At 39.5% G+C, this 25746-nt stretch overlaps 1 protein-coding gene and 1 long non-coding RNA gene across 3 annotated transcripts in view; both read right to left on the reverse strand.

Annotated features, from left to right (window-relative positions):
* The window catches only part of LOC148347266 (uncharacterized), a 346298-nt gene that overhangs the window by 276144 nt on the left and 44408 nt on the right, over positions 1 to 25746 (reverse strand). The gene's annotated exons all lie outside the window — the stretch shown is intronic.
* On the reverse strand, positions 8888 to 24608 carry dusp3a (dual specificity phosphatase 3a). 2 transcript variants are annotated; one of them, XM_088323435.1, is made up of 4 exons: positions 24312 to 24608; positions 18090 to 18322; positions 14223 to 14428; positions 8888 to 9350 (listed from the first exon to the last, which is right to left on the reverse strand). In XM_088323435.1, the coding sequence occupies exons 1-4, from the start codon at positions 24491 to 24493 to the stop codon at positions 9303 to 9305; spliced, it is 669 nt and encodes a 222-aa protein (XP_088179561.1). In that variant the 5' UTR covers positions 24494 to 24608; the 3' UTR covers positions 8888 to 9302. The 2 variants fall into 2 exon arrangements, with proteins under 2 accessions (XP_088179561.1, XP_088179562.1); XM_088323436.1 differs by having other exon boundaries at positions 8888 to 14428.

Genomic DNA, 25746 nt, shown 5'->3' on the forward strand with positions numbered 1-25746 from the left:
GGTTTTGTTAAATTTTGCCCCAAAATATATGGTATGGCTCTCTTTCCCCCCACAAAATAAGAGATAAATATTTTGCTTATATGGCTCTTTGAGTCAAAAAGCTTCCCAACTCTTGCGGTACACCATGCATACATGGCACCACAGTGCTCCAACAGGCCAAATCTTGCAAGCACAGCCATTAGTTCCACTTACTGTCTTCTTATAGATATGTTAAAAAAAAATTTTTGTTGTTCTCGCTGTTCTTTAAAAGTAAGGACCGGCTCCAAAATTCTTGGCTATAGTTTTCCCCACGGACTGGAACTGAAATGGATCCGTTCCATCCCTGTTGTATTACAAGTCCTGATCCTTTTTGTCTTGACGCATTGCGGTCGTCTAGTCGCCCCATCAGGGTGATTTACGCTAGCGCTTCGCGAGTGTAAAACGTTTACCCCTCGTAAAAACACGTCGCACTCGTTTTAACATCGGTGCGTGTATGCGAGCCCGGGTGTCAATCAGGCTGCTAGCTACGCGGCGTAGCGTTGTTGTTGAACCGACATGTGGCTGCAATCAGCGCACGCAACCGCAACAAACACGGACGCTGGCGCTCGTTCAGATATGCGAGGTACGTAAAGGTTCTCGTACGAGCACGGCCCAAGTGAGTTTAGCCATCATGACAGCGAATTCTCAGTTTCAACTGCCGACATATGACGGTTGGGCCCGTTCCAGGCGTCGTTTCGTCCTATAACCTAGAGCATGCCGCTACGTTTTCCACTTTGACAAATATTGCTTATCTTCCCATCTTTCAACGGACCTCGGTTTTAAACACCAAGAACTGTTAGGTTCTTATCCTGACTGTTTATCTGTTGGCAGGGGGCCTCAGTTTTTTTCACTTCCTCGGCAGGGAAGGAGGTCAAGCGGAGTTTAGTGGCTGCTACAGGGCACAACGAGTGCTAAAAAAGGGGGATGCTAGTATGACTAATCATCGCAGGAAAAGTGGAAACTGGCAGCAGTAAGTCCCCTAAATTGTCACTGTTTGTCTGCACATGATTAAGATAATCTTAAGAATATAGAAAGCACTTCAGAGTAGGAAGTTGGCTGATAGGAGCAAGGCTGGTCTGACCTCAGACGCTAAACGTTGCTCATCCAAAACAAACCCAAGGCCCTCGCTTGTCGGACATGTGCTGTTCTTACGAAGGAGACAAGTAAACGTTTCCAGAACATTGATCTGGGGTTTTAGTGGAGCTGCTCGTAAGCTCTCAAAATCCTTTCGTCTTTCTTAGAGTTTCTGGTTACAGAGCCTCCTTTTAAAAATTTGGATTCCTGGCATTATCAGAAGACAATATTGAGTTCCAGCATGTTAAGCCACTTGATTCTGCCCAAAAAGCGTGGTTTGTTTGAGATTATCTAACAATTACCAGGGATGATAAATAGTTAAGTCGGGTCATCTTGTCTCAACTCGTGCCCACCAGTCTCCAGTCAGACCCTTGACTCGTCTGGACTCTTTTCGCATTGTCTGGACTAATATCCAGAAAGACTCGACTTGTCACGAGTAAGAGCCTTGCCCGTTCTCGATTTGTCTGAATTGAGAGCGTTAACTTGTCTCATCAAGTCGCCAGGCAGACGGTTGACTCACCAGGACTCTTATTGTATCAGGTCCCTTGCTATGTTCCCGAATAATCTCGAGTCAAACCCTCGACTTGTTTCGATTCAGAGCCTCAACACGTCTTATATTGTCTTGGTTCAGAACCTTTATTTGTCTTGACTTGTCTAGACCTGTCTCCAGTCAGATCCTTAACCTATATGGACTACTATCGAGGCACTCTTCAAGTCAGAACCTCAACGAGTTTCTGGTCAGAGCTTAGACAATTCTTGACTCATTTCAACTGGTAGCCTCGGCCCAACTTACGTTATCTGCCTCGGCTTGTCTAAACTTAGAGTCTCGACTCTTCTCGACCGGTCTCCAGTCAGACTTCTGACTTGTCTGTACGTATTTGAGCCAGACCCTTGCCTTGTGTGGAGAGTTCTCCATTAGGACTTTTGACTCGTTAGGACTCATTTTGAGTTGGACCCAGGACTTATCTCAAGTCAGACCATCCAGCGCAGTCATACTCAACCCTCCAATTGCAGTAGTTGGCTAAAACCCAAGAGTCAATTTGGATGATTTAAGTGTGTACAACATGGTAATATTAATCAATGAGTCCATCTGACACAAGTTCTGATAATGAACCCAAATCAGAAATTTGTAGCTATTTCATCTTTATAAATGCTACTGAGCCTACTGCTGTGACTATGTTGCAGAATTGTTCCATTGCACCAAAAATCAAAACACGCTACATTTATTTCAGAATTATATATATTTTTAATGGTGGGTATCTGGGATGGTTAACAATGCCGGCTGGTCTCGCATTCCCACTGAATGACAGATCTCCCTGAATAGTTTGAAAAAGTGCTAATTGAGCATGTAAATACTAGCCTACGAGCGGTTATTTGAACTTGCTTTTTTTCCTTATGAGATCAATAAGTCAAGTCAAATCAGCATGTGAGAATAATCTCGCCACCGCAGTGTTTAATTCAGCGGGAGATAATGACAAGCAGAATGTCTCTGCGGATGCGGTACGCTGTCAGTTGAGGGCCCACCCACCGTGCAGCCAAAACACTTACTTATATTCTGTAACAGTTCCATACTCTTGGATGTTATTGGCCATTCGATTGGATCAGACAGAAATATGACTTTTATCTTTTGGTAAAAGGGTTTTATGGAGTCCATGGCTCACACATTTTTGACTTTACAGTGTGGAATGTTTATTTTCCAGCTCTTCTTCCAGCATTTTAAAAACTATACCAAATCGACTGTTTCGCGTGTGTGTCTATTTAGCGCCGTCGTATAAAATGCTAACCAATTGGTTTGCTTCTCAACATCATGAAAATCCCGACCATCTATTGGATGAACTACCTCCCACAATGCTTGTCTGTCCCTTCATTCTGTTAAGAATCTCGTGCGCTTCGTAAAGACTTTGCGAGTCGGTGACACCATTCTGTATTTTTAGTACTATATACATTTGCTATGGGTCCAAAAATCTGCAGTGATTCTCATGTGAGAAGCAAAAACAACCATTGAAACAAAGCTAGCAGTTATTAAAAAAATTTAAAGAAGGTACACGAATAGCTACCCTTGCTAAACTGCGTGGCCATATCCAATCAACGATTTGCACCATTATTAAAAATAGAAAAGCGATTAAAGCAAAATATTCCAAGGGCATGACAACCCCTGCCAGTGGACGTTTCAAAATCACTTTTATTTTTGATCCACTGTTTCGGTCTCCTTCCCACTTGCATCCACCCGCAACTCCAGTCGATGAGCTCAAGTCAATTCACACCAAAGGTAAGCGAAATGTCATTTTTTTTCTTTACATGAACGTGTACTATTTTGTTATTTTAATGATTTTACCTCAGGTACCCGGGTATCGGATAGCATGAGCTGATTACCATAGGTTTCTCTCCCCCGCTAAACAGCAATTTACTTTGCTATTCAGACCACAGACCGGATTCAAGTTGTATACAGCGGGTTTATTGTACGTCTCTTCGAAAGTTAAGAGAAAATCAAATCGAAGGAGACATCAGCTTTGACTCGGAACCCGGTTTGTGCACGACCCTTTCGAAAACTTGGCTCGTGAAGTCCGATGTGTGCTCGGCGTGAACATTTCAAAACTCTACGAGTAAACCGCAGGCAGCAACATCTGGTTACACAACAGGATGATCACGCGCAGCCTTTAGCAATTAGCCAGGCAGCTGAAATGTATGCCTGAGAGTTGCCAACGCCAGGTCTGCTTTTTAACAACGCCACCTGACTTTTTAGCCTCCGCAGTCAGTGAACGGCTACACACGCCGCGCTCTCACGGGAATTCGGCCAAAGGTTGCGTTCAAAACCAGACTGTTTCCCAGGATTTATCAATCTCGGGAGGGAATATGAAATACATATTGTGATCTTGGAAAGTTGGTCACTATGAAATAGTGCCGCAAATGTTAAAGCTTTAACTCACTGATCAAATATTCACACCAGCCCCAACTTTTGAGTTAAAGCTTTAAAAATCTAATTAAACCCTTGTTGGGAATTAAAGCTAAGTATCAAAATGTACCGTTTACCAAATTGTTTTAATTAGTTATCTATTAACCAAACACAACCTACAGTGACCCAACAATTTATGCGCGCTCGTTTCTTGAGGGAAAAATGGACAGGAAAGCCGACATTTCCACACGGGGGCAGATTTATTTTCCCTAACAATTTAACTAAGTGTACTCCATCGAAAACGGCCGAATTAGTGACGTTGGCGTCTGTGGGAAGCCTTCTTCTGAAGTCCTTTAGCTTTCTCCTATTGGCCATCTTCTCCCCGCATAATGGTGTGCCGGCTCCTCCCATGGGCGTGCCAAGGAAGCCCTCTAGGCTTCACCATCTCGTAGACGAGCGTCACGATGTCTGGGGTACTCAAAACAACACCTGCGTCAACAGCATCTGGATGTGCTGATTATCTTGTCAGCAGTACGTCCCGTTCCTGTAAACAATCTCTTCCACCACTTATGCCTGCCCTGAACTTTCACTGCTCATTGAATAAAGGCATATTTAGTAAATAACTATAGCATTAAACTCAATAAATGTAACTTGTATTCAATCGTATGATATCCTTTATAGTCAAATGTATAAAAATCCTTCACGCTCGAGTTAAAGCTCTAAAGTTATTTCAACTTATATAGTTAAGAGTTTTAAATGTATTTTAAAAGCTTGAGTTAAAGCTTTAAACTACTTTAAAATTAACTCACAGGTCAAATATTTCAAGCTGTGTGAACTCTTGATTGAAAGCTTTGAAGTTACTTTAACCCTTAAGCTCCTTAAAATCTTGGAGTTAAAGCTTTAATTGTACCTTAAGACTTGAGTTGAATTCATAAAAAATATTTTTGACTCTTTGAATTAAAGCTTTAAACTACTTAAGGCTTCAACTCACAGGTAGAATTCTTGATATGTCATAGTTATTTAAACCCTTGAGTTAAAGCTCTAAAACTATGTCATTTCATAAAGTTGAGACTTTAAATTTGGTTTAATGCTCGAGGTAAAAAACGTTAAAGCTAGTTTAACCCCAAGAGTTAAAGTTTTAAATATAAACTTTAAACTACCTAAATCTTTAACACACCAGTCAAATATATTTTACCTGCATGTGCAAAACTCCTTAAAGTTAATTTTGACACTTGGGTTAAAGTTTAAAACTCCTTTAATTCTTGGAGTTAGTTTTCACTTAAACGCTCGAGTTAAAGCTTAAAGATATTTTAGGGCGAGGTCAAACGTGAAAAATATTTGAACAGTTAAGTTAAACCTTTAAATCTTTTTCGACCTTAAGTTAAAGCTTTAGGTTCCTTTAACTTAAGAGTTAACGCTTTAAAAATAATGTAACCTTGAGAGTAAATGCTTTAACCTACTTAGCACTTGATAATTTAGGATGAGGCAAAACTTGACACATATTTTAGCTGTTTCGGTTTAACCCTACTTTTTAATTTTCAGGCCTTAATCAGAACCCTAAATCTCATTCATCCCTTCTGACACGCAATTGTGTCGGGTGTGATGTTCTGGTGTTATAGTCGTAACTGTCAGCATGCACGAATCGTCCACATGCGGCGCAGTAAAAAAACAAAAAACGAGCGACATGACTTGGAAGCCGATCTGAGGAGCTCCATCCTCCGATAAAGCAACGCTGGGCTGCAGATGTGCTTCCAAGACGGCCTAGGGAGCATCACAAACGGAATAACGAGGCGCTCAGAACCCCCACCGCCCGCTGACAACATTCTTAACAATGACTGATGAAAACGTCAAGGCTAGAAATACCTGCAACTGATTACAAGTCCCGTGAATCATTTCCTCCATAAACAAGCACCCGACATCAGGTGGACGAGAACACGAGTCGCGAAAATAAACACCATTCCGAAGCATTCCAGTTATTCCAGCCAAACTAAATCCAAGTCGACGCCGACTCGTGTTTCTTCGGGTGTTTTGGGCCGAGTCGTAAACATTTCCCAAACACGTTTTTGGAATGCGTCACTTCATCACGCTGATGAGATCGGAGAGATGATTTGGAACTCAAGTGGCGGTGAGGGAGCAATAGAACCGACTCGGACGCAATTTTTATTAGCTGCGTTTCCTGTCTGTTTCTACGGTGAGCAGAACGAGCTAAAACAGATCTTTAAAAACAATTTATAGGCAGTGGAATTAACAGCAATTAGAATGAGTTTTCTGGTGGGCCCACACATGTGCCTCAGAGCATAGATACACTAGGTGGTGCTAGAGCTCAGACCTTCTGCCGTTTCCAAAATGTACTTTTTAGAATTGTATCTACTAAAAGTCAATGACTGTGAATGTGCAACATCAACCCTCTCATTCATGCCATAGAAAATAATTGACCCAAGGTTTTGTAAATAAGGAGAAACAATGTTTGCCGCATAAACTCCTATCTTAACTCGTGATTCTTTTCATCAATTTCAAACATCTTGTGTAAAATATAGGCAAAAAAAATGACTTTTGAAAATAAATCAAACTGCATTTCATATATAAATATTAAAATTGGGCGGCTGAGTGGTCCGCGGCACAGTTCTGAGGTCATGGGATTGAATCCAGCAACCAGGCTTTCTGTGTGGAGTTTGCATGTTCTCCCCGTGCTTGAGTGGGTTTCCACCCACATTCCAAAAATAAACACGTCAGGTTAATTGGCCGGTGCAAATTGTCCCTATGTGTGAAGAAGCAAGTGAGTTGTCCGTCTCTGTGTTTAGGGTCTCCCCTGCCTACTGCCCCAAGACAGCTGACATGGGCTCCAGCAACCCCGCGGCCCTACTGAGGATAAGTAGTGCAGATAACGGATGGATGGATATCAAAATTGCTTACATTTTAGTCATTATAGAAGAGTATTGTAAGTGCAACATATATTTTTACTGCAATTTGGACTATTTGCGCGACAAAAAACATTATTCAGAAAAACTGGGGAAAAATATTGGAAGTAATTTTTTTCTGTTTAAAAAATCTGTATTTTGCTTTTTTTTCTAGACAAAAAAATATTTGTAGAAAATTATATTAAGAAACTATTTTTGCAAAACAGAAAATTGATAGTTCTCAAAACAGAAAAAAATATTTGGAAAAATTGGGAAAACCAACATTTGAAAAAACTGTTACAAATGTTTCGAAACCAGGCGAAGAAAAATATCAAAAACAAACATATAGGGAAAAAAATAGTATTTTAAAAAAATGTAATAAAATATTTCAAAAAAATCTATTTCAGAAACAAAAAAATAAAATTATAAAACAGACCTCTCTAAAATGTCAGAAAAACAGGCCTTTGAGTTTTAAATGATTGTAATATTAAGTGCCTACTAGTGCTCCAAAACAACCTTCATGCAATAAATACATTGATTGGAATAGTGGGCAAAAATACACGAATTATTATACCAGTGTTATTTTTTTATTAACATTCATATTTGGCCCAAATCTGTCCTTTCAAAGACACATTAAGAATATCACTAGAAGAGCTTTCTTCCATCTTCGCAACATTGCTAAAATTCGCCCAATGCTGTCTCAGTAGGATGCGGAGATTATAATTCATGCGTTTGTTACCTCCCGTCTCGATTACTGTAATGCACTACTCTCCGGTCTCCTGAAGTCCAAAATCAAGAGCCTTCAGCTGGTACAAAATGCTGCAGCAAGATTTTTAACTAAGACAAGAAAGTTGATCACATTACCCCGATTTTAGCTAACCCGCATTGGCTCCCTGTTAGCTTAAGATGTGATTTAAAATTTTGATTGGTAGTATACAAAATCATGCATGGATTTACTCCCTCATATCTTTGATTTAATTTCCCTCTAGGTTCCGGTCCGGAGCCTTCGCTCTGAAAATGCTGGTCTACTAGTGATCCCAAGAGCCAAGAAGAGATCCGCAGGTTCGAGAGCGTTCTCCATTCGGGCCCCGGTGCTGTGGAATGCTCTTCCCCCTGAGATTCGATCTGCAACCTCAGTGGAAATGTTTAATTTAAGTTTAAAACTCACTTCTATTATGTAGAATATGAATAACCTACATTTTATGTTGACAATATCAGTATTTTTTGTTATTGCAACATCCATTGCAGCCTGGTCATCCGGGAAGGGGGATTACCTCATGTGCGGTCCCTTCTCAAGGCTTCATTTTCCTCATGTTGAGGTTTTTGAGTTTTTCCTTGCCCTCGTGTAGGTTTTAGATGAGGGGATGGTGTCATAATAGTCTATGGTCTGCAATAATCTGTGGTCTATGCAGCCCTTTGAGATTAAGGGCTATACAAATAAACATGACTTGACTCATAGGTTGAGAAACGTTCTTTTCTTTTACATAGTGTAAACCAAACCTAGTAGTCGCCGCCATGTTTGTCTGGTATCTTTCTGCTACGCTATGCTCATATGGCACTGGTTTTCGTTTTCATTAGACAATACAGTGCCGTCTAGTGGTCAAATATTACATAATGTGCCTTTAGAGTGAATCGACTTTTCTTTATTGTCATCGATAACAACATAGTGGACATTGTTTGCAACGACATTGGACATGGCGCTGCAGGCTAAACTCGAAATGCAATACGCTTACGCAAATTTCAACCTTGTATGATTTGGCAAACATCAAACTCGAACGGTCCTCAAGTCTCGATTTTAGTTTTAATATCTTGTCTAAATTGTGAACACGAGCACGTACCTCGATTCCAAAGTCAACTGGAAACACCACACGCTCCCGCCACCTGAGGAAGACGCCATATTGAAAATGCTAAATGAGGATATGATGAGGACGTTTTAGATTTGAGTAATCAAAAAGACACAATCCAAATACATGAAAGTGAAAAAAAAACAGGGAGTAGCCACAGATGGTAACTCAGTAGTTTATTTTTAACAAACATTTCCAAGATAAGAAAAAACAAAGAAAAGCAATTGTAAATCAAGTGCACTTCAACCCTTGCCCTCAGGTGACCGGACGACACACTGTAAGGCTTCAGGTGGGCTGTGTCGTTTGTGTCGTCGTCTTCATCAAAAACGGGAACCAGTCAGACCCCGGCCTCGATTTCTCTCTTCCACTTTTTGTTCCCCCCTTTGAAAAGGTGGGAAAAGGTGAACGGGTTCCCATCCAGATGACTTTCCACGATGCGTCGAGTGTCGACTTTGAGCGCAGATGTTCCCGTCGCACCGCGGGAGAGTTCATGTTTGGACTCCCGGAATAAAAAATAAATCACGGGAAGTTATCTGAGAGTCAAACGATGTTTCACGAAACGGCACTGTGAATCCATTAAAGTTCGGAGTCAGGCAAAAGCGTCTCCAGCGACTTTCTCAGGCCCTAAAAAATCCCATTTCGATTAATACCGACCAACACGATAGGCCAGCTTGGACATTGAATGCAGCAATTCACCACTTTAGTGCAGGTTACATACATAAGTATATATAACGATATACGGTTTGACATTCGCGGTACTCAAAGCAACACAACGGCAACACAAATCGATGTTTTGTTTTTTTACTTGGGATGGGAAAACACAATGAGGTGAGTTTTGGATCGGTATCCAGTTGCATTGACTGGACAGCAGGTGGCAGTATTGTTTTGAAATAGAAAATATCGTACAAATGTATGAAATAGTTGGATGAGTTTCACGAAAAAAATCTGATGAGCATGACTTGAAATTAATAAATTGGTGAAATTTTTAGTTTTTGAGATAACTTGCACAATCGGAAACAAAATGTCATGCTTTATTATGATACAATTTGCTTTTTTTCTTATTATACTCTAGCTTAATCCGATAACTTTGCTAGAATTTCTATTTGTTTTTCCAGTAAAACAAAAATTAGATGATACATCAAAACACTTCACTCATTTAAAAATAAAACGGAGAAACAATAACTAAAATACCATTTTGTTTTACCAAAATTAAACAAATACTTGAGCAAAATCATCTGCCATTCATTAACTATGTTTATTTGTATTTATTTTTTAAATTTAGTAGTACCTTTGATATACTATTACGCTTAAAATGTGGTATTTTGTCTTGTAAATGTTCTTGCGCCATCAGGATTGCACTTTTTATTATTGTTGTGCATTTCAAATGTTACAATGACAATAATTAGTCTAATATAGTCCTAAAAAACAAGTCCATTGATTAAAACATTCTTAAATAGAAAAAAAAACATCTTTAAAAACAATTAGTTAAAATAATTAAAATTGTGGGAAGTTTGCAGATAATTTGCTCATTTAAAGAAATATTAAAATTGACGAAAATAAGAGAAATAATGCCGATTTCTATTCAAAACAATTCAAATAAATACATTTATCCCCATCGATTTACAACCTATTGTTCTATTTTCTAGTAAAATAAGAACAATAACTCCTTATATTACCCCAAATTATTACATGGCAGTTTTCAGATCTTCAGATCATTTGAAAGTATTAATTTTTGCTTAAGAAATAAAAAGGGGAAAAAAACATTATCATGAGGTATGAATGTAAAATGGATGTGAGTTTGTCATTGTATGTGTGACCCCAAAATTTTTTGAATTCAAAATAAAAAAAAATAACAGTTTTTGTCCTGGGAGCCACAAACAAGCTTGCAGTAAATCGCTTAGGGAGCCTGTGATATTGTATCCCTGTAACTTTTTGTGTGGTCCGGGTTGCAACGAGGTGGAAAACACGTCGTGACACATTTTTGACAAAGACTTCAACGCGAGTGTACCTGATCCCCGCTGCCAAACGCTGAACACAACCGAGTGTGCTCGCCAAAGGACAAAAAAGGGGGCTAGTGGAGCCAGGATCTTAGAAGAGGCCGTCTCACGACTGTAAGACTTCTTCTGCAAACTCGGATGCATCTGGCAGCGTTTAATCATGTCTACGTCAGGCTGGGGGCCGAGTTTTTGCTGCTGGAACACATTTGGTTGGACATCCACCAAGCATGCTGTCACTAAACACCTCAAAGAGGTTGCCTTCTGGCGTGCAATGGGATGTCGCCCCCTAGTGGGAGCTCTGTGATCACAATGAGAATCCCAAGTTAACTCGAAATGGATCATGGATGAAAAGACAGCAACACGATCCAGACTGCCACCTGTGTCGCAATGTGTACGCACAATTCACACCGATTGTGGTCACAAGTTTGACATGCACAAGATTAATATATTTAGTACAGTAGACCCCCGTAAAACGGCGTCCCCACCTTCCGATGTTTTCACTTTACAGTGTGGACCAAGATGTTTTTCTGCCCCTATTTACAGCAATTAGCCTACCATACAAATTTGCAGTATTCATGTATAATACTGTGCAAGTTAACATCTCTAAGGGGCCTGTTTTCTATTGGTGGATTTCATATAATATGCAGGTCTTGGTCTCTATTGGTTTAGATAACAGCCAAAGAAAATGCAGACGTGCTACTGGCTGAACTACCTCCCTCAATATCTTTATTTCCATGTAGGTCAGAATCGTGTGTTTTTCATAAAGACTCAATACATTATTTTTATACTTCATTTATATGTTGTGAGTCCAGCGGCTCGCAGTGACGCTTACAGTAGAAGCGAGCAGTTTGTGATTATCAAGAAGTATGAAGAAGGCACCACATCGTTACCCTCCCTAATACTTATGGCCGCGACCAATCGCCATCTCATCCCCACTTCTGCGTCTACCTGCTACTCCCCTGTACCGCCTCAAGTCATGCCTCGAATTTCTTTTACATGTATATTTATTTATGATTGTATTTGATCCTTTGCATGTATATTACACATAAGTCGTATGTAATTTGTGATTATATTGTTTTTTTTTCATGATTCCTGGGGTTTGGGAACACATATGTTGGTTAGCTGGATCCCTTAACCACTAGGGTCGTAGGGGCACCATTTCAGGTGGTGTGTGTCTTAACAAAGTACAGCCTAGTGGCACCCATCCCTCTCCGGACCATTTTACATATTACCCATGTTTGTTGTCGACGTTGACTACAATTTGTGTTTTTTTACCCAATGCAACGTCAATTCCAGCCTGGTCATCCTGGAAGTGGGAATTACCTCTTGTTTGTCCCCTTCTCAAAGTTTATTATTTTCCTCATGCTGAGGTTTTTTTGCCAGCATGCCGGTTTCAGATCAGGGGATTTTGTAATTGTGGCCTGTGCAGTCCTTTGAGACATTTTTGTGATTGAGGGCTATATAAATAAATATGACCTGACTTGTTTCCTTCTCCAGCTATACGGCAATTTTACTTTGCGATTCCCACCTCAGAAGAAATTCATTTTGTATCCTGGGGATCTACTGTACATGTAAATAGGCGATGGGAGCGATTGATCCTTTAGTCATATCGAGGAATATAAAGACGCAGATCATTTCATTTCATTTCACGGAACGAGATAGCTACACAGTACATTGCTCGTACATTCATATATGTCAACACATACGGTAAATACGTATATACAGTACACACAGTACATGTATATATTAATATGCATACATTTATACATATAGGGGGATAAATAGCTATGTGATGGATGGGATGAGCGACAGTGTTGAATAACTGACAGCTGTCCTTACATTCGATAGATAAAATGTGAGTATTGACATATATTGCAATGTTTCCAAACAGAAAAAAAACAATAGATTTGCATGGCATGGGATGCATAAACTGGCAGTGGATGCGATGACTCGCATCACTTTCATCCCATGATGCGTTTAACTCATTCACTGCCGTGGGCGGCTATAGACGTCAAAGATCCCCTTGCCTTTGCGGAAAGTAAAATTCACGGACGTTAATTAAAACGCTAAATAAAAGTTACTATTTAAGATGGTTTTATTATTGTTAGTTACATTCAATATTTTACACTAGATTTCTTTGTGAAACATGAATAGAATAATCTAACATTTTTAAAATACTTTAAAATCATATTTCCAGGTAATAAGTTCTTGTTTCATCAGAGAGTACTTTTATTTTTTGATTAAATTTTTATTATTCATTTAGATTTTTTGTACTTAATAACATTTTTAAATAAAAAAACATTTAAAATTAACAGTAAAGTGTAAACAAAAAACAATACAAATATATGGAAAATCTAAACAAAAAATGTATTATTAATTATATTGAATATTTTATGTTGTTTTTGTTTCAAAAAAAATAACAAGGTTTAATAAAATGATTTTAATTAAATTTGAAAATGAAAAATAAAATTGCCTTATCATTTATATTAGATATTTTAAACAATTTATTTTCTTGCTATTCAAAGTCTTCGGTTTAAATAAAATATTTTGAGTACACATTAAAATTAAAAAGTAATGCAAATTAAATATAAATTAAACTTGATTATATTTATATTTTATATTTTACTTATCAAAAATATCTAACCTGTTCAAATAAACTAATTTATAATTTAGAACTAAAAAATATAAATGAAAATTGTATTATTGTTTCACAAAAAATTGAAAATAAAAATATCTAAAGCCCCAGTGTATAATATTAGACCTGTAAATGGCACTGTAACACTGATATTCAGTGCCAAGAGCACAGCGTGGCAGCAAGATGCCAGACAAACATGGCGGCGACTTCTCGGTAGGGATTTTACAACATGAAAGACATACAAATCTTTCAAACCGAATTTTATACCGAATTAATGTTTTTTTTGTAAACCTAAGAGTTACTACATATTACACACTGCCCCTTTAACATCTTTGAAAAATACTTTTAGGAAAAATAGAAAAAATATATATAAAATCGAGATTTAAAGAAAAACATTGAAAATTAATTATTTCAAAGATTTTAATCCAATTCTTATTTTTGCTGGCAGTGAATGAGTTAACATAGGTCGTTTCTAAGAGGAGCGTGTTATATTTTGAAAAAAAACGAAAAGAGGAAGCTGTGGATTACCGGAATGCTTCTCTGCGTGTGTTCGACTTTTTGGGATTCCGACCTTCCTGGCAGTGAGACCTCGGAATGATTGTGCAGTTGTCGGAATGCTCGAAGTAGCTCGTTTCGAGATCTAGCTCGGGGTCGTGATTGGTTGGAGTTGTAGGTAAACTTGTGCGCGGAATGATCGATTAAAACAAAGAAAAAAAAAATAAGAAAAAGCATGTTCTGGAATACACCCCCCCTTCTCCCCCGGACGGATGCTGGTTTGTGAAAAAGAGTCTTGGAGAGCAGCGGGGACACCAGCGAAAGGCATGACGGGGTGCTCGCTTTTCATTTGCCCTTTAGTTTTCCCACCTGGCCGTTCAGCCGGCCCTCGAGGGCCAACTGCTGGTTGAGTTGGCAGAGCAGGCGCAGGAAGCCGTCGTTGGGGCCGATCTCTCGCTTCTGCCGCACAGTGGCCACCGCCTGCCGTGCGTCCATCTTGTGGCGCATCATGAGGTAAGCCACCACCATGGTGGGCGAACGGCTGTAGCCTTCCCTGCAGTGCACGTACACTTTTCCTGAGGGACACAGCGGGAAGGAAGGAAAAATTGTCATTGGAGTTACAGCACCCTCTGGTGGTTCTTTTACGAAGTCGAATGTTTTATCAGAATACAACAGGGGTCTCAGGGTGACAGTTTGAGGCCCTCGACTTGATATGAACGTTAAAGGGACAGTGTGTATCATTTTCCCACTAGATGTCGCTGTATTCTGTCGTGCCACAGAACACGAGTGCTAAAAGCTTAATGGGAGAAGACAAAATACTCCAAGTGACTAAGTGACCAAAGCGCACCTTATTTCTTTTGAAAAGGAGAGAAATAAGAAAAGAAAATATATTAAAAAAGAAAGAAAAAGAAAAAAGGAAGACCAAAAGTTAAACAAAACAAACAAAAACAAAAAAGAAAATTGAAAAGAGTTCCTTAGACTTTCTTTAGTTGCACTACACATTACAGTGACCTTTAGTGGACAAATATAAAACACTGTCCCTTTAACAACACCATACTTTTTTTAATCAACAGTGTTTTTGGCCCAACATCACAAGGATGCTAGGTTCAGCGGCCCCCTTCTCAATTCAGTTTATGACCCCAGGTAAACAGTAACCCATGGGTGTCAAGAGAGGGAGAACGAGAGGAGAAAGAAAGATAAAGAGACAGAAAGACAAACAGAGTTAAAGAGAAAGATGAAAAAAGAGAGAAAGGTAATGAGAGAGAGAGGAGACAGAGAGCGAGAGGGAAGAAAGGGGAGAGAAAGAAAGAAAGAGAAAAGTGGGAGAAAGGGAGAAGAGAAAGGAGGAGAGAGGGAGAATAAAAAGAGGGAAAGAGGGAGCAAAAGAGGGTCAAAATGAGAGTGACGAAAAGAGAGAGGAGGAGAGAATTAGGGAGGGAGAGAAATAAAAAGAAAGAAACCCAGCTACAGTTGTTTTGTGATTGGCTTAGCCTGGCTTTGGCAACATCCAATGGACATATTCAAAACTGCAGCTCCTTTTTCTCTTGCACTTCTCTCACCCGGAATCACTCTGTTGGCGGACCTGATCCGGCCCAAGGGCCGCATGTTTGACATCCCAGCAATAATCCCTTGCTGTATCGCGGTTTAGTTATCGCGGTTTCGCTACTTGGAGGATTTTTATCGTGTAGGTGTTCTGCATTCTGATTGGCTTAACAGTTGCCCCGCCCCTTTTCTACCAGTGTCCCCGTGTGTCCATGATGTTGCGGAAATCTATTTCATTTTCAAGTTTTACTAAAAGCCATCATGTCAGCAAAACACTCAGGACCCACAAAAGCACCAAATGCAGAGGAAGCAGCTTTCTAATGCCAACAAAGTTGAAATTTGCGTCCTGCTAAACTTGCTCCGGTGTCACATGCCTTTTTTGGTGCTCCTTAGTGGTTCTCTGACGCTTTTTCAAAAATGTTTGATGATGGAAAAATATATGGTTTCTGTGTGGGGAAAAAAAAACTTTTGCAGCAATACAAAGATCTTTTGGGCTGGGTTTTTTTTCTTTTGTCCAATACAGCTTTTTTTAGGTTGCTGATCTAGAGGTAAATGCAGTTTCCCATTATGTCCACATGAAGGCGACAAAGTACCATGTAAAGTAAAGTAGATGGTGTCCTTAATCAATACAGTTACGCAATAAAACAGCAAGTTTGTACAGTACTTTTATTTGTTAAACAAGTACTTGAGCCTGTAAATTGGGTTTGTTCTGGAATATTTAAAAAATAAATACATCTATAAATAAAATGAAGGTTTCTACTTTGCCGGTTTTGAAGGTTAGGGTTTTTTACCGCCTGTCCGGTATTTTCTTTTGAAGTACATTGTTAAACAAAGAATTTTGAAGAGAATTTTTAGACTAATTATGCAAAATTACAGAGTTTCTACAGTGGGCAATACACAATCGAGGTCAAGTCAAGTCATTTTTATTTGTATAGCCCCTAATCACAATGAGTCTCAAAGGGCTGCCCAGGTTATTACACAGACTATTTTTCAGACTATTATTACATCATCCCCTGATCTGGAACCAACATGAGGGCAAGGAAAAACTCAAAAACCTCAACATGAGGAAAAAGAAGAAACCTTGAGAAGGGACCGCACATGTAGCATCCCCTTTTCAGGATTACCAGACAGCAAAGGATGTTGCAATCACAAATAATAGAGATATTGTCCACGAAAAGTATAGGTTATTCATATGCTATAGAGTAGAAGTGTGTTTTAAGCTTAGATTTAAACATTTCCACTGATGTTGCAGATCAGATCTCAGGGGGGAGAGCATTCCACCGCACCGGTGCCCGGATGGAGAACGCTCTCGAACCAGCGGGACACTTCTTGGCTCTTGGGATCACCAGAAGACCGGCGCTCTCAGAACGAAGGCTTCGGACCGGAACATAGGAGGAAATCAGATCTGAAAGGTCTGAGGTCTGTCCTGACACCTAATTTCAGACCTCATCTCTAAGTGTATGAACAGGTCAGTCATCTTGTTGATATAATAGATAACGGGTCCTGCAGTAATAGATTGGTCAACTCATTAAAATCCCCCAACCTTGGACCTTTGAGAACCGGCTCACAAACAACGCAGACAAGGACAGGTCGATTGGATACTGCCAATATTCAAGCTGTTCTCTATTCCACAAATTGCTGAGGCTGCACCTTCACTATCAAATAATTCATGTAGGAGACATGAAGACGAGAATGCTTTGCTATAGGTGCCTGACATCTTATCTTGTGATCTGATAATGAAATGTAGAGCAGGGCTCTGGAGAGAGTCTGAATTAGCCACAAATGATTGACATCTGTCTTTAAGGGGCCAAATGCAACACCTACATCCCCACCATAAGACGCCTTCACTTTCTAGTGTGGGAAAAAATGTTTTGGGGCCTCTTTTTGGAGTATTTTGCCAACTAGAAGACATCAACAACAAATTATTTGGCGTAAGGAAAAACGTATTAAATTCCAACTTCAAGATCTCTGTGAGTATGACAGGTTCTGTCTCTGGGAGGCCCGACTGCTATTGGGCAACATCAAATGAAATGTTGGTTGTCGATTGGTTCGCGTCACAGGATTATGAAAATGCCGATATGGTATTGGCTGAACTCCCTCCCAAAATACCATTCCCTTCATTAAGTTCAGAATCTCATGTGCAGCAGAAATACTTTGAAGGTTAGCTATACAATAGTGTATTTATTCACTATGGGTCTGTAGTGACGCTTAAGGAAGAAGCAAACCATGAAAATTAAACTTGCGATTACCCAGAAATACGAATCACTACCCTAGCTAAGTTGCATGGGCCAGGACTAATATCAAAAATAAGGAAGTAATCAAAGAAAGGGCATAACAACCCTCACAAGTGGAAGATTTAAAGTTTGTTTTAATCTTAATCCGCCGTCTCCTCCCTTTCTGCATCCACCCACGACTCCGCTCAACCAGCTCAAGTTGGTCAGTCATGCCAAAGGTAATTAATATTTCATTTTTCTTTACTTGTATATTCATGTATAAGGTTATTCTATCATATGGATGTGTACTACACATAAGTAGTACTTGTTACATACTATTTTGTTTTTATCTGGGGTACCAAGGTTTCAGAACGCATTACCTTAGGTTTCAGTCCCCGGCTATATGGCCTTTTCTCTTTCGGAACGAATGAATGCCATATCCCTGGGGGTCTACTATATTTGAATAGGACAAATGTTTCACCTTTGCCGTTATTGTGCGCCAGGGCTTTGTCGATAAAGTCGGCGCCCTCCTGGAAGAAGGCACTGAGGTCGAAATGCTCGGTGTCGTTGGCCTGGATGCCATGGTAGGCGATGCCGGTGCCGGCATAGAAGTCGGCGCTGGTGTTGACGTGCATGAAGGAGGTTCCCTCCGCCATGTTTAGCACGTGCGTCACGCCCAGCTTCTGCAGGCGCATTGCATTCTGGGCCACGAAGCTGCGGGAGGACCAAACGGAAAATCGATATAAAACGCAGAGACAGGCAAAGATGATTGACGCGTTGAAGCAACGAGACGCAAACGACACAATGCAGTGATAAAGAAAAAGAAGAGTCTCAGCACAGGGGAGGTTTAAGTGATATATGGGCTGCATCTTTTTACTAAAAAAACAAAACAGCTCAGGCAAGATTTTGCTGTGTCAAAAAAATACAATATCAGCTGAGGCAAGCCTGTTGTTGAGGGAATACAAACAAGGGAGCATCGATATTGCTTTTCCAGATTTATATTTAACGTTATATGAGCAGTGAGTGAGCAGCTCCATCACAAATCTTGACTTTATGGTCTTGGTTCAAATGTTTGGGAATGTGCATCGACAGCTAAGAATTCGCAATTAGAACCGAACAATTCAAGCAATTTCGATGAATGCACTCTATGAAGATATTTGTATTGAAATAATCTGTTACTGTATATTGGAGGTAAACTTGGTAAAGTATCGGTGGTAGATGATATTGTATTGTGACTTTAAAGTACTTGTATTGGTGAGGGAAAATGAAAGAAAATTAGCGTATTTTCACTACTGTAAGGCGCACCTAAAAGCCTTTATTTTTTTCAAAAGCTGACCATGTGCCTTATAATACAGTGTGCCTTATATATGGGTCAATATTGAATAGCAAGGTCTCGCAACTAAGCCAAGCTGCCGCCGACTTAATTTTCCCCCCTTAGCCGAAGTAGTCCGCGGTGTATGCTGGGATATATATATATACACCGGTGTTTCATTTCCTAACCAATGTGTCATTCATTATTTGGTGTCATTTTTCATTTTCATTTGTCAATCCCCACCAGCAAAAACCAAAAGACTCAGCAAGCTGGACACACTCGGAGCAGCTGAAAAGAGCCAATAGCTAGGAGTTGGTCAGAACTAGTGTAAGTGGTTAACTTAAGTGCCTAGCAAGAGAAGCTATTATTATGCATGACTCACTCTGACACTGAACGAGGAGGAAATATTAATTAACACTGAAAAACTAATAAGAATTGGGAATAGCTATAGCCTGAGGCCAGGTGGCAAACATAAGTGGATAGAACAGGAAACGGTAAAAAATAGTCAGACATCTGAATCATAAGACTTGGCGACATTGGCATTCATGAATAGTTGTGGAAGACAAATGATACTGAAGCAGCTAACACTAACAACAGCCGCTAGCAGCGAGCAATAGCCTGCAGCCAAGTGGCTAACATGAGTGGGTAGAGAAGGAAACAGTTGAAAAAAGCCAACGATGCTTGAATCAAAAAACTTGGAGGCCATCTTTAAATAAGATAGCGAGTTGATTAGATATTTTTCGGATTTATTAATAGTAATCAGGTTTTATTTTAAAATGGTGCTCAAAGATCTTAAAAATAAGGGCGATAACTAACTTAAAACAAAGATTATGCAGTTTCACCAACTGGGCCAACACAGCCTTATATTTCCAATCATTTTTTCTCATTCTTATGTTACCTAGCTATACATCTCCAAGCAGTTTGGAGCCAAACCTTAATATACGGTTCGAGTCCTAAAGTGGGTCGACTCCTCTGGGAGCCTCTCAAACGATTTTAAGAAACAATTTCAAGGAGCGAAGCAACTTGTAATGCTTGTTTTAACGTGAGGATAGTATCACAAACAACAGCGACCTATCGACTTTGATCCAATTACGGTTGCGTCGAAGCACACTCGTCAGCACAAAAAAAACGTCAGGTTCCCTGTGGGGTCGCAAACTTGAAATCGATGACAACAACTGATCTCTTCCGCCATTTTGGACGCGCCCACATGAACAGTGCACAAATTAAAGCAGGAAGATTAGCATTTGGAATCGTGTTGTTGACATTTGTTTCCTGTCTTGATTGGCACACTTTTATTGAACACGTTGAAGCAGCGATTCATTAAAGCTCTCGAACTGAGTCAAAAGACGAGAGTGGCGAGACACTAAGTTTCTTGACATCTTCTTTTTATTTAATAACACCACTGTTTTTGCAATTAAAATAATACAGTAAACCCCTGGCATACAATTTCACTTTACGGTGCGGATTACAAAGTTTTTTGCCTCTCTTTACGGCATTTTTCCCACCATAGCATATAGACAAGACATGATTTTACTACCAAAAACTTTGTTTGTGCGAATGTCGAGTTACGTCACAATGGTGCCTGTCTGCTCTTGATCAGCATCATATAAAATGCTTATTTGTTGTTTGTGTGCGCTCCGGTTTTATAAAAATGCTATTAGCTGCACTACCTCCCACTATACCTTTCTGTCTCTTAATTCTGTTTGGAGTCTTGTGTGCTTTGTAAATACTTGGCAAGTCAGCGATACAATGCTGTATTTGTTCTCTTTAGGTCAAAGGTGTCAAACTCACATCCAACATGCAATTATATTCGGCCCATGAAATCATTTTATATCCATCTACTATAATGTCCCGGCTCTATAAAAGACTGATAACTCTCAAACTACAGATCCCACAATGCAGCGCTTCTGCTGCCACCACAAGACTTCCCGAATATGTTCCCGCATTAAGGGAGTTAGCTGTAGCCTGACGAAAGCAGCCACTTTAAAAACTATTTACTGACAAAGATAACTTTGGCCAGTTGAAAAACAAGACAGACAAGTGCAATAATAGTGAATCTTTAGTGACAGTGGAGACGTAACGCATGATAACCATGGAAACGAAACTTGCAATAATCAAGAAATGAAGTAAGCAAATGACAACCCTCTCTTAGTTGCATGGCTGTAATCGATCGGCATTTGGGACTACAGAAATCCCTTGTTTTTTAAAGTTCAACTTAATTGGCAATGAAAAACATCTTCCTCTGTATAGCCAATCAAAATGCAGTACCCAATGCACAATGAAAATCCTCCGAGCAGCAAAACCACGATACGTAAACCGCGATAAAGCAAGGGATTACCGTATTGTTTAAAATAAGGAGGCCACCTAATACGCAGGGTAAATAAAATGAAATTTTGCCTTGACATATATTTGTATTTATGTGATTGTTTATTTATATGCATGTGTATTACACATAAGTAGTACTATATATTAGTTTTTATCTGGAGTACTGGGGGTTCAGAACTAATTCCCATAGGTTTCTATTTCCCTGCTACACTGCAAATTCACTTTGCAATCCTCACCTCAGAACAGATTCACGTTGTTTTGCGGGGGCTGCTGTTTTCATATTCAATATTCAAAGCTTAAACAATAAGGTGAGTGTGTGGCTGTCCTAAAAGACGAAACAGGAAGTGTGCGGCGAGGCGTAAATCTTTTCGTTTGTAGACTCGATTCATTGGAAAGCCGATAGCCACAGGACAGCCAACAAGCTCAGATTTATGTTTCACACCCCTCTCCACAGTTTCATCTGCTACGCTTCCGACAAATTAGGAAATATAAATCATCCTTTGCGTCGGGGTGGCGGCGAAGGCTCGGATACTGGCCTTTTTATTTGTTTGTTTCTTTCATAGTACATGACCGATGATAGTTCTTCATTTACTTAGTTATGAATAAGTCAGTGTTGCTAATTTTTCAAGAACCTAATTGATTAACATATTGTACGTGTTTTTGTCATGTACTATATATCTATAATTGAGTATGAAATACCAAAAGATAACATCCAGGTCTCAACTAAAACAAGTCTTCGACGTTAAAGAAAAGTATTAGGTACCGCCCACAATTTGAGCAAAAAAAAATGTGATGGTAATTCCACATGACCTTCTAAAAATGTATTTTGAAAACCCTGCTCTAACTAGGCGGAGCAAATTTTTCGAAGATACCATAACATGATGCCATATGTTCAGAGGGAATCATCAAAACAGCCCAGAAAATCATCGAAGGCTCTCTACCTAGTTCTGAGGACAATGCCAAGATATTGCAGCAGTCAAAATATAAAAGACTCTTCTCATCCAGACCTGACTTTCGGGCTCAAGAGAGTTTCTTTCCCAACAAATTACCAACCTAAATAATCCATGAAAGAAAAGAAAATTATATATATATATATATATATATATATATATATATATATATATATATGAGGCAGGGTTGTATGATTTCTCCATTTATATAATTTCATATTCTTGTCAGCTAGACTCTTTTTGGTGATAGGAATGAGTGTTGAGAAAGGATAGTGGGATGTTTGGATGTGTTCTAAGGGATGGGCAGGGAACCTGTATGATGCAGCAGGGGTAAACCAGTAAAAGCTGTCGAGCCCTGCTGTTGAAGAAAAGAGTGTGTTGCGTCACCCTGACCCGAGTGACATGGCTGCTTTCTTGTGTCCCGTTTCATCTGGAGGGACGAAAGCATGACTAACTTGGGTGCGGAGATGCTTAACTTGTTTGGGTGTTTGGGAATTTGAGTTGGCCATGGTCAAATTTTTTGTGTTTTTGGTACTTTTTTCCTTTTTCTTTTCTCTGTTTTGGTGTATGTGTTTGTCTTGCTGTCGGTCACCCCTCTTGAGGGATATGACCTGGGTAGATAGATAGATATTCTCGTTGTTTATAACTTCTTCATTTATTATGTCGTAATTATTGCACTTAATGATTATTCGTACATTTGAGTGTAATAATTTACACATCGGTATAATTTCTTGACTTCTTGATACATCCATACTTTAGTTGTTGTTCAGTCTTAACATTGTTAAAAGTGGCGTTTTATCAAGTGGTGTTTATTGTTTGCCGTTAAGAAAAAGCTTGGGTTTTACAAGCACTTGATCGAACTGGTCTAGACAAAACGCTGGTGTGTGGTAGGGATTTTTCTCCCACCTCCGAAGCTTTGTTATAATCAAGGCCTGCCCTCCCAGTACAAAAGTAATTGTCAGCCATATTAATGGCACAGTCATGAATCTGACAAGCCATTGTCCTGTAGCTCATTTGTCTCTGGGATATTCTTTAATTATAAAACTTTGAAGAAACTATGCTAATGTCACTATACAATTGTTTTCATTGCATAATGTTCTGATGCACTTACAACTTACGCTAGTTTACAAGCACTACATTGTAAATATTTGCTGTTTTATTATTTGGTATCCTTTTACTCTTTTAAATGTCTTATTACATGTTTATCTTCTAGCGTAGTGTTCAGCAAACTGAGGCTGTAGAGCCGCGCGTGGCTCTTTAGCACCACACTAATGGCTCCCAACAGCTTTTTTCAGAAATGTTTGGAAATTTAAAAAGATAAGGAAATTATATATGTACTGTACTGTATTTTCATGTCATAGTTTTCTATAGAAGGAAAAACATGACACAAACATTATTTTGTTATGTTTTAGTGAGGGGACCACAAGTGCAGACACACGAGCTGACGGACTAGTTTATTTTGGGGCAAAGGGAATGAACAAAAGGCTCACATGGGGGAATGAGTAACAAAAAAACAACAATTTGGATAACTCTCACGGTTGAAAACGTTCAATAATTCCAGAATAGATCAACAGGTATCTTCAGACAGGATACCAGGAACTTCAAGGGTTAATAAAAGCTGACAGCTTCTGTTGTCGGCTCAGTCCTTTCATACTTTGTGCCTGATTAGTCAGAGCTGGGAGAAGAGGAACATAAGTTTGCATTTGGCTTTCATTATTTTGTTTTTGTGTCTGTTATGGCTCTTTCACAATTTGGGGTTGCTGAGCCCTTCTCTAGTGCCACATTTGATCTCGTAAATAACATTCACTACGATTTCATTAATGACAATAAAGATAATACTAATTATACTTCATATATAAAGTTTGAGAAGCATGCTTACGCAATTTCAGGTTAGGCTGAGTCAAGAAAACCTGCATTGGATTTAAAGAAAAAAGAGATTCCGTTCGGTGCAGGTTTTAGGTACCAGTTCTGATGTCTGCTTCGTCGTGACGTCATTACACAACAACAGCTTTAGAGGGCGCGCCAAAGGTGTGTCGGTAATTAAAGACAACAGGCGGTCGGTGGCTGGAAACAACAACAAAATAATAATAATATCAAATAAGAGGGAAAGACTCACGCGTTTCCAAGAAATATCCTCGGGAATACTTCGTTAAAATGCTGCGTGGGGAGGCTGTAAAAGCCGCTGCCGTTCGACAGCAGCTCGTTTAGTTGCTGGACGGTCACCTCGCCGCCCCCAGTCGACGCCGGGACGTCTGTCGTCGCCGCCGCCGCCTTGGCAGGACTCTGGTGTTTTTTCATAGCGCCGCGAAATAAAAGAGTCAAAATGGAGATTTTGAGGAGGCGGCGAGATTTTTCAAGCTCATCTTTGAATCGCCGCACGTGAGTCGTGCGCGAGGTGTCTGGTCTGTGGTGTCTGACAGGGATGAAGTGAATCCCAGAAGAAATCACGCTTACTACTTCTGGTTTATACAAATTAAAGGTTATATGTTGGATATTTAAACTCAATTTTGACTCATTACCCATTCCAAATAAACCACACAAACAATAAAAACATCTAATCAAATCTAAACCTGGAAGTTAAAATACGTAAACATACACTGTAAACATCCAGATAATGCAAAGTCACTTTTATTTTGAAGTACTGCCTAGTCGAATTCCGTTCGGATTTCGAGGCGAGGTGACACGCCCCACCGGCGAACGCACGCTGGGTGTCCTGGTTTGTGTACGTAATAAATCATAAAATGGTAATCAATCGAAACTATGAGCACATTTTCGGGGGAAACGAGTCCGACAACGTGAACGAATAATATAAATCAGCGCGCGATGTTCGCTAGGCATATTTGTAATAACATTTTTTATCCGCTAGATGACGCTATTCACCCTTTGTGGTTGGGGCATAGATGAGATCGATGGGACGATAAATATTGTTAGTGCAGTGGTGAGTACATTCGCATAATTCGAGAAAGATCCTCGGTTCGATACTGGGTGGATGTTAGACTGGAGAGGGAGAGGCTTCACTAGGCTGTATGTGTCCTAGACACACCACAGTAATCTAACCGTCCACTCACCCAATATGTACGCTAATGGGAAGGAATCATATTTATTAACGACGTTAAGAATATTCTTTACAATGAGATTGCACGTGGAATCGGATAAATAACCTATAAGAAAGAATAAGACTAAATACATATGATTAGAGAATTGAGGCTAGATTTTTAAACGAGAAAATCATCAAAAATAATGTTGGGGGGATCCTGCCGTGAAAATATCATACGAATGTTAAAAGACTAATTTAATATGCTGCTTTGCTATTTAGTACGTTCTTTAAAATCTTGTGTTGTTGGTGTTTTTAAGCTCATTTTGGGGACATTTTATTAGCCTTTGTATTTATTAACGTACATTATTGAAGGTATTACTTCGTAAGATATTATGTGTATTTATTGTAAACAATACTGTGTATGAAACTCAATTCTTCTAGAGAAATAGTTCGTAGAATTTCTGGTGGATCCGAGATATTATTGTTATTATTCCAACACTCGAATCTCTACTGA

The sequence above is a fragment of the Urocampus carinirostris genome, chromosome 19, assembly GCF_059441175.1.
Source record: "Urocampus carinirostris isolate Australia breed hairy pipefish chromosome 19, RoL_Ucar_1.0, whole genome shotgun sequence".
Lineage (NCBI taxonomy): Eukaryota > Metazoa > Chordata > Actinopteri > Syngnathiformes > Syngnathidae > Urocampus > Urocampus carinirostris.